The sequence below is a fragment of the Sitodiplosis mosellana genome, unplaced genomic scaffold (genome assembly GCF_009176505.1).
Source record: "Sitodiplosis mosellana isolate CC-2019 unplaced genomic scaffold, AAFC_SMos_1.0 Smas_scaffold_3918, whole genome shotgun sequence".
Lineage (NCBI taxonomy): Eukaryota > Metazoa > Arthropoda > Insecta > Diptera > Cecidomyiidae > Sitodiplosis > Sitodiplosis mosellana.
Window position 1 is genome coordinate 1 of NW_022599160.1, and position 8904 is coordinate 8904.

Below are 8904 nucleotides of genomic sequence, written 5' to 3' on the forward strand. Positions count from 1 at the left end.
TCGCGTTAAGAGAGAATTTCAATTTTGCGTAAAAACGCATTCTAACTGTGAGTCTGTGATGAACAGAATGTTTTGTTTATATTGTTTACTTATACACTTTTTTGATTTTGTAGTGCTTGATAATGGAACACCGAGTGTGTCCGAAACGTCGCAACCAGAAATAAACAAATTATCGACTAAAACTAGCCTGCGGCATAGCCGTTGTTTCAATTAAATTCAACAATAGTCGACAGAACCATTGGTTCATGAATCACCAAGTAACAACCTAATTTCTCTCTGTGAACACATCTCAATCTCACCCATAGATATGCACATTTCACAAGTTAAAATGATACATGTTTACGATTGACCAACCTGTGCTTCTCTGGCATAAGAACCAATGTATTCAACGTGACAGTGAGTGGCGGTGACGCATTAATAGAGTCTGGCGCAATTTTAAGAACTATCAATACTTCTTGTTGTTGCGAAATTCATGACAACAACAACAAGTATTGATAGTTCTTGAAAATGCCGCAAATTGGTAATACATCTTATTTAGGCGCCATCGCTATCTTGCGCCGGCCAAAAGTAAAGGTTGCGATTGACTCTTTCAAACGACAAAATATTTCAAGAATGAAATTCATTTTCCGCCTTCACGCAAGATTTACTGTCGTTCGCTGTCGTCTTTGCTAGCGTCAAATTTCCGATGAATTTGTTGTCAAAATCGTGCGTCGTAGAAGCGTTGAAGATCCGTGTGTGTATCTAGGGAAATGTCCATAGTGCTGCATTAGCTGCGTACGAGAGAGCAACCAGATTGTGCTCGTTAGTCAAAGTTTTGTTTTGAACTATGAATTTGTGTGTCAAGTCAAGAAGTTGCAAAGCAGAATTTTATCGGGAAATTTAAACATTTAAATATTAATTTCGTGGCGAGTTTCTTCAAATCGAAAATGTTTTATGAAAAGACTAAAGATTTGTGTGTGAAAGAATTGATAAAATGTCGATCTCATTGAATGGCGCGATGGATTTATGGCTCAACTTTTGTGTCAAGTCAAAAACGGCCAAAAATTAAAAAATCACAAACCAATTTTAGAGTACGAAAAAACGTAAACAAAAATTAAACGCAGTTCAACGAAGAAAATATACCAAATGGAAAATGATCGACGATATTCTCGATGCGATTTTATCGTCATCGGAACTATTTTAAGTGTTGTGGGTATATTGACGAGCATTGTGTGCGCTTTATGCTCATTTATGTTTGTATTAAACCTTTCGTACGCGGGCGCCGCCGAAATTGCTCTCGGTCTCATTGTTATTTCTGGTGAGTCTGAGTGAGAAATTTTATTGCGAGAACTGGCGCAACGAACAAATATTTATCGTAAACTCACACAAACAACACAAATAGATCACTAGCACACAACTGAATATATTTATAATTCGACAGTTGGAATGAGTGTGTCAGCTGTATTTTTTGCTGTTGTACGCAGAGATCGCAAGCATGCAGTAAACAATGCGTAACGCATTGCAGACACGGGCCAAACGCTACTCATTTGATCCGATTTAATTTGTAAAACTCAATTCTTTGTTCATTTTTGTGCAATATTATTCAGTGAATCAATGTAAACCACTTTAAACGACAATCTGATTATTTGTTTTGTCCTTTTTTTAACACCTTTAACTTCACCAAAGTTTCTTTAAACTTGGCTTCAACGTTGTAACGAGCAATAAGCCCCTTGAATTTGCCATGCTCAAATCAATATCTTTTTTCTATGCATTTTCAGTTTTGAATCTAATTGCAAATGTGATCTGGTGGCTGGGCATTAATAACGTAAGTAAGCTGTCTGGAGCTCAGAAATTGACAAAAGTCAATAATGTTTTGGATGGTCTTTGAACAGTTCCTAATCGAAATGAATGGATTTTATTCAATTAGAGAATAATTGCGTTGCTTGTCGTTTCCATGGCGTGTTGGTTTGTACCACTATGTGTCTCTTTATTGTTCTTCGCTTTCTGGGTGCACAACAAACTAGTAAAACCGTATAATGCATTTCATAGGAAAGATGGATCATACGAATTCTTCAACAATCTGTTTAAGTTAATTGCGATTGGCGGAACAGGTAATCAACATTAAATGTTCTTAGCTTTGTTTTCAATGGAGTTTATTGCTTGATAGTATACTTTAAAATAGTTTATTAACAGTTTTCAGTTAAAATTATCCAAATAGTAAGAAATCTAGGCGCAATTATCTCTTGCGAATCATTTTTGGATCTTATAAATTCTAAGTTTCGTGTAACTTCATTGCATTTTTGTTCAAGAATTGACAGCGAAACTTGCAGTTTCGCTATGGTTCGCTAAAGGTAAATGATCCTAGATAGAAATCGATGCACTAAAGTTATACTTTCGTTGCGAAAACGCATCATCCGGACAAAAAAGCATCGATTTACGCAATCTATTATTTCTTTACCAAATTATGCTTTTCAATTCAAATTTTCAGCTTATTGGTTGTGTTTCTACTCCGTGGCTGTATGGTGTTTCATCAAACTCATTCGAAAAAGCAGATGGGATAATCAACGACTCGGCATATCACACGCAGTAGCGTCCGCTAAAAATGATCCATTCAATAAATACTGATAAGATATTCTTTTAAATTTGCTCACAACAGTTCGTTTACGATGATTTTATCTTCAAATGATCAACGTTCCATTCGAAAAATGACATTAACACTCTGTCTCCACTTCAATGTTTACGAACAATGCTACTTTATTTAATTGACGTTATAGTTCCAAAGATTTTGCTGCAAAAAAAGTCATGTGCCGCAGATCAGCGTATCAATATCACCGTCGTATCTAGGTATATATGTTCACAGTAATGCGTTGACTACGCACATGAGCATAACCAAGTTTCGATCATTCGTCGTCGTTTTTTCTGACCTTTCAAAGTAAAGTGTCAAGCGAATTTATATGACTGAAATTTGGCAATTTGTATTAGGTTTGAAATTCCAGTGATGATTTAAGCCAGAAAAAATACTGAAATACAAATAAATACCAATACCAATGTGTTTCGAAGAGCAATGATGAGTAACGCATGACCTGCCAACTCATAATAAGAAGTTTCATCAAAATCAGAGCAAATATAAAAAAAAGCCGATCGAAAAATCTACACAATTCAACACGATTGTCTTATGTCATACAGTCATTAGAATGTACATTGGGAAATATGTGAAATTTTTAAATTTGATCGTATAGAAAATGGAAATGATTATAATTTGGATTTTTGAACTGCGCCAATTTTTTGAAAAGGAATATTCTTTGAACTGCTCAAAATGGGCAAAAATATCGCTTATTTTTGCTTCTAAACGAATTTCATTGAAACAAATGAATGAATTTTTCTGATTCGCTGCTCTAAGCAAAATGCCGCCCTGCTCTACGCATCGATCGTTTCTATTTGCTCTACACAATTTCCTCCTAGGAGGTTGACACTAGACACCACAACGATAATCTAAATATTTTCGAATACTCATCGATTGATTTGATTTCGTTTAAATTTCAAATCTCGTTTGTACCTGCATCATGTGCATCATAAATCCTCAATTTAATAATTACTTATAAATAAAAAGTCCACGTTCCATATGTGTTACAAATAAGAAACGTTCCTTAATCTGTACAAATATCGAAATACATTTTTTTTAAAATAAATTACGAGCTTTGGTTTATCCAAATTTTTACCCGCCAAAAATGATCCGTTCAATAATATTTAATTCATTCGAATTGACTTGAAACATTTGTTTACGATGGGTTTTTTCTTTCAAATGATCACCGTTTCATTCGAAGAATGACATTCATACACTGCCTCCACTCTCCAATGCCAATTTTTACGTACGATCATCACGCTAGCGAAAAAAGCGTTAAAATTCCGATGTTTTTGCTGCTAAAATAGTCGTGTGCCGCAAAGCAGCGTATAAAATACCGACCATCGTATCTGTATCTAGGTATATTTGTTCGCAGTACTGCGTTGACTGCATACGTGAGCACAACAAAATTTCAATCATCCGTTGCCGTTGTGTTTTTTTCGTCTGGCCTTTTAATTTGAAGTGTCAAGCAAATTTTTACATTTTGATATGTTGTATCTCCAAAAATGGGCACTTAATAATTTTTTTAGGATTTCGGTGATTTCACGTAATAAATTTAGTGTAAATCAACATTGATTTTTTGTTCATAATTAGTTTTAACGAGAAAGAAAGAGTTTTCTGTTGAAGCTAAAAAAAATACCAAGAGATAAATACAAAGACCAATGTATTCCAAAGTTCAAATTGAAAGCGACTTTTTGTGTCATTCAACAATCCAATGACTTCTGTGCTGTTTTGAATATTCATCCGATCCAATGATCATGAGCTGTTAATTCAAAATAAAAGAGCTGTGTATATGTGTATTAGACAATTTTTCAACACAATTGAGAATTGAATAGCGTTAAATGGAATTTCTCATCGAATTTATGTGCATCACGTACCAAATGGAAATTCATTAAAAAATTTCGATCAGAACGACTGAAAAGTATTGACCCGAAATTACACAGTAAATAGACAAATGGAATTGAATCGACGAAATACTCAATGTGATTGTCGAGTTGCCGGCACGGTGTTGGGTTCGATTGGAATTTTGATATCCATTGGATGTGGTTTACTTTTTACATATGTATTTTTATCGATGGGCGCTAATGATTTCGGTTTGGCGGTTGCTGCAATAGCTGGTGAGTAAATTTACGACCAGATGTTTTCATAAATATTGACGCAATCATGACACGTACGATGCTCGCTAACAAACACATTGGCAGTCAGCTATTGAGCTTGAGTGTATTGGCGATATATTCCACTGTTATTTGGATGTCGATGCGGTGATCGCTTGCGTAGCATGGCGCATCTTGGAATAAAAACGAAATGCTACTCGTTTGATTGAAATCTATTCGTGAATTTTTATTCAATATTGCATGAGCCTAAAATTAAGCTTATTATTATTGTTTCATTGGGTCAATAATCTTTCAATGGGCTCTGGTCATTCAACGTTTAGCTTAAAAATTCAATCATGAGCAAGGTTTAAAAGTCTTACTTTTATCTAGTTTTGAAGGTATCGAAATGAAATTTACATACTAACCTACAATACAAAATTGAGTTGCGTTTTGGAAACGCTTCAAATTGAACGGTTCAATTTTATTAAAGCTTCAAACCGAAGACTTTGATTTAAATAGATACTGAAATTTATTTAAATCGACGGTTTGTCTCAGGGCCCAATGAGTATATGACTTTTAAACAGTTTGATTATTCACATCAACTCACATTTTTCTTCAAAAACAAATCTAAAATTTTCTAAGAAAAAGTCTTTTGATTGCAATCTTGATTCTTTTCATTGCAGTTTTAAACTGTGTCGCAAGCATAGTGTGGATTTGGGGTATTTCGAAAAAGAAAATTGGCTTTCTAACAGCCAGTATCATTTGGTGGATAGTGCCTTTGTGCGTCTGTCTATTATTCCTCATAATTTACATAAGCGTTAGCGACGACAATGCGTCCAATACATCTCATAAGCGGGACAGTCTGGCTCAATTCTTTGAGAGCTTATTCAATATGGTGGCAATCAGTGGAACAGGTAATTTATTTCTTATTTATCAATAAATCTTGAGATCATGAATTAATTTTAAAATTGAAAGCCCCAAAGTATTTAGTTCAATTTTGAAAAGAAGTGCTGTGCTTCGTTGGTATTTATTTTTTTTAATCCATTTTTGCTTTTCCCTTGAATTTTCAGCGTTCTGCTTGATATTCTACATTGTAGCAGTGGTGTGTTTCATTAAAATCAGAGCATCTATCCGAAAAAGCCGATCGGAAAATCTACGACTGGGCATATCGTATACAGCTGCATGTACAAAAAATCCCGATTTTCATATTTACTGATGTGCTCGAATGTGCTCGAATGTGCTCGAATGTGCTCGAATGTGTTAAAAATCATTTATTTAATCTGTATTACGAATTGATGCATTTTTTATGTTTCCACCATTGGTGGACCACCAATCTAGGAAGTGTAATTTAAGGAAAAGTATGTAAATAAAGTATATTTAGTTAAATAAGAACATGAATTTGGTTTCTTTGTTTAAATTTAGTGTATTTTTTCCCAAGATTCCCTTTTCTATCATTTAAATGAAAAACCTCTAAAATGCATAATTGAAAAGAAAAGAAAGATTCGATAACAACTATACTTTCTTTATTGATTAGAGTATTTAATTGCTCTTTAGACAGTGTCTAATAGACACTCACGTTGAAAGCCTCGAGATAGAAGTGACAAACAATCTCCTCATTTATATTCCTATAGAAGAAGCATTTAATTTCAACTGACGACAGAATTCTCGGGAGTGGTATCACCTTTGATTTTTAAAAATTGCGACGAAACAAGCCAGTTTACAAGTTTATTCACAAAACACGTTAGAAATCGAATCTTGTGTGTATGTTATTTTGTATGTGACTCACACTGCGTTTGTTTTTTTTTTAAACGTAAACTCGTCTGGGCGAATTTGGTCCGCAACCGTTAACGACTGTTGAATTCGCTTTCTATGACAGTTCCTTAACGTACACCAAACGTGATCTATGCCAAGGCGTTAGTACAAGCAGTCTGCTTGAATTAACATTTTTGTTTATTTACCGATTCAAATCACACAAGAGAATTGTTGAACTTGTTGGCGACAAAATTTAAAGTGTTTCAAATTGTTTATTCTTTTTTTTTTACTTTCAATTTTGCCGAAGAAGAATAAAAAATTTCACCATCAAATGAAAATTGCTCTTGATTTAGAACATCATGAATAATTTATTGAATGAGTCAGAGAGTTTAATCAAAAGTGTTGAAAATTTGATTTCGGCGAATCAACAAAAGTCAACTCAATCGATGTTTCAGTGTAGTTTCTTTGCTTCAGTTATTGAACCAACACATTGATAAACGCTTTACGTGAGTATTGAAAGAACACTGGCAACAGATCGAATCTGAATGTGCTAAAAAGATTATTTAGTTTATCACCTAATTGCCAGTGGCTACCCATGATTCTTCAGTGGCATATCACTTTGTTATACGGTTGTATCCCGCCCATTTGTGTGTATCTGTGTGTATGTAATGTTGTTTTGCTCTCGTTCAATGGCTGCAAATTGAATTTCATCATCAAAGACCGGTCGCACGCAGTAGAATTTGCAGCGGTCAGAAGAGCAGCATTTTGATTGCAAGTCGTAAACAGGTTTTGATATTAAAATATTTTTCGAGCTGTTTTTCTTTTGCGGTGGAAAAAAAATATTGTGTGATTCGCAAAACAAATAAAATCGGTTGACTTTAAGGTGATAAATATAGAATTTTGGTCGTCTTTGGACGATTAAATAAAAAGAACATTTTTTCTAGCGACTGAATTGTACGTTTTTCATACGAGTGAAATAAGAAATCGATCAAAAGTGTGAAAAAAAAGTGTGGTTTTTAATACCCCAAATTAATCGAACCTGATCACTTATAGCTTCGTAGTAGTTGACATCGTCTTCGATTTCAGTTCAATATACTGGGAACACCAAAATAGGGATAGGACACTAATACGTCAACATTCCCATACCTGACTATACCTTATCTTTCGAATGTTGTTTTTTTTTTTTTCAAATTTGAGCAAAGATAATCTTTTATCTTAACATTAGGTATAATTCAGGACGGCCGTAGTCATTAGCAAAAAGTTGGCTGGAGCATGCAAAGTCATCATTTATTTACCAGAAAATGGCACCGAAAATCTTTAAGGCCAACCACGATTTAATTGAATCGAGCAAAATAAAGGACGAATGTTCATTTCTATGGTAAACCACAAGAAAAAATTTCACCTTTGGAATAAGCACGTTTAAAATGTCATTTTAATATGGTTATTTTTCATAATAAAAATGTAAATTAAAAACCTTTTTTCAATAAAGTCGATTTTTTTCACAAAAATATAAATTCTTCTGAAATAGTTTTCATTCTTAACACTAAGGCAAATGTATATATAATTCATTTTTTCCTCACTGAACAATAGTTCGACAAGTCACGCTCCATCTCCATTGACTATGCACTACAAGCTCAAATACCAAAAATGGCAGTTTTTGTGCTATTTGGTGTACAAGTTGAGTCCACAGATTCATCGCTTGGTTCTAATGAAAGTGCGGATGAAACACGTGGTATTATACCAGCAGAGCATGATGTCTCTAAAATAGGAAGAAAAGGTGTTATAATAATTCCGTTAAGTATTTAATTGGTGCGAATGACATGTGTAAATGTGTTGAATGTTGTGTTTTGAGTCATAAATGTAGCAAAAGTAGAAGCAAAATAGATCATGTTTGTCTCACCTAAACCATTTTGTTGATGCAATCCGTCTCTGACATCATCCAAATGCTTAGCACTACACAGCGGTGTATCTACTTCATATGTTTTATTAAATAATTGATAATCAACTTCATATTCGGCAATATCTTTGCGAAATGTGACCACGTTTTCGAAACAATGGCCCCATTGAATTTCATTGGGCAAATAACTGCTTCTCGCTTGTGTTGTCACCCCGGTACTTTCGACAACACCTTCGAGTATCACAACAATTTCGAAACATTGCTTGATCATATCTTGTGCAGACAATGCATAAAGTGGCGATCGACGATCGATCTTATGCACAATGATCGTTGGCCAAATGAACATTAATCGATCCTCTCCATCATGTGCGCCGATTTTCAACTCTTGCTGATAGAATGGCAGAATTTCACCTTCTTTTGTGACTTTTTTACGGATGATTTGTGCACGTACGTGCGTTTGAATGATGTGCGATCGTCTCATATCGGCCACGCGGATCATCAAACATGGAATTTCATCTAGATGACATATCACGGCATTTCGTGAGAATAGTAATGTTTGC

At 34.5% G+C, this 8904-nt stretch overlaps 3 protein-coding genes across 8 annotated transcripts; 2 read left to right on the plus strand and 1 right to left on the minus strand.

Annotated features, from left to right (window-relative positions):
* Positions 1 to 3076, plus strand: LOC129571997 (uncharacterized). Of its 6 annotated transcripts, none has more exons than XM_055451899.1 (5): positions 1 to 47; positions 114 to 396; positions 1758 to 1804; positions 1907 to 2090; positions 2468 to 3076. In XM_055451899.1, exons 2-5 carry the CDS (start codon positions 336 to 338, stop codon positions 2602 to 2604), a joined length of 429 nt encoding a protein of 142 aa, XP_055307874.1. In that variant the 5' UTR covers positions 1 to 47; positions 114 to 335; the 3' UTR covers positions 2605 to 3076. The 6 variants fall into 6 exon arrangements, 4 of the variants coding, with proteins under 4 accessions (XP_055307874.1, XP_055307873.1, XP_055307872.1 ...); XM_055451897.1 differs by lacking the exons at positions 1 to 47; positions 114 to 396 and adding an exon at positions 415 to 1297 and having other exon boundaries at positions 1907 to 1944; positions 2029 to 2090; XR_008688377.1 differs by having other exon boundaries at positions 11 to 257.
* Positions 3077 to 3970: 894 nt separating this feature from the next.
* LOC129571996 (uncharacterized) lies at positions 3971 to 6087 on the plus strand. Its single transcript, XM_055451894.1, has 3 exons — positions 3971 to 4719; positions 5379 to 5609; positions 5766 to 6087. The coding sequence occupies exons 1-3, from the start codon at positions 4557 to 4559 to the stop codon at positions 5909 to 5911; spliced, it is 540 nt and encodes a 179-aa protein (XP_055307869.1). The 5' UTR covers positions 3971 to 4556; the 3' UTR covers positions 5912 to 6087.
* A 1772-nt stretch (positions 6088 to 7859) lies between these two features.
* Positions 7860 to 8898, minus strand: LOC129571995 (inward rectifier potassium channel 2-like). Its single transcript, XM_055451893.1, has 2 exons — positions 8348 to 8898; positions 7860 to 8206 (listed from the first exon to the last, which is right to left on the minus strand). Exons 1-2 carry the CDS (start codon positions 8841 to 8843, stop codon positions 8082 to 8084), a joined length of 621 nt encoding a protein of 206 aa, XP_055307868.1. The 5' UTR covers positions 8844 to 8898; the 3' UTR covers positions 7860 to 8081.
* Positions 8899 to 8904: the final 6 nt, after the last annotated feature.

Excerpts from the sequence above, each read along its gene's own strand:
- LOC129571997 (XM_055451896.1), top strand. The coding sequence starts at position 1,126 with ATGGAAAATGATCGACGATATTCTCGATGCGATTTTATCGTCATCGGA. Across the intron at positions 1,298-1,757 it reads CGGTCTCATTGTTATTTCTG|TTTTGAATCTAATTGCAAAT; the intron begins GTGAGTCTGAGT and ends ATGCATTTTCAG. Across the intron at positions 1,805-1,906 it reads GGTGGCTGGGCATTAATAAC|AGAATAATTGCGTTGCTTGT; the intron begins GTAAGTAAGCTG and ends TTATTCAATTAG.
- LOC129571996 (XM_055451894.1), top strand. The coding sequence starts at position 4,557 with ATGGAATTGAATCGACGAAATACTCAATGTGATTGTCGAGTTGCCGGC. Across the intron at positions 4,720-5,378 it reads GGCGGTTGCTGCAATAGCTG|TTTTAAACTGTGTCGCAAGC; the intron begins GTGAGTAAATTT and ends TTTTCATTGCAG. Across the intron at positions 5,610-5,765 it reads GGTGGCAATCAGTGGAACAG|CGTTCTGCTTGATATTCTAC; the intron begins GTAATTTATTTC and ends TTGAATTTTCAG.
- LOC129571995 (XM_055451893.1), bottom strand. The coding sequence starts at position 8,843 with ATGATCCGCGTGGCCGATATGAGACGATCGCACATCATTCAAACGCAC. Across the intron at positions 8,207-8,347 it reads GCATCAACAAAATGGTTTAG|AGACATCATGCTCTGCTGGT; the intron begins GTGAGACAAACA and ends TTCCTATTTTAG.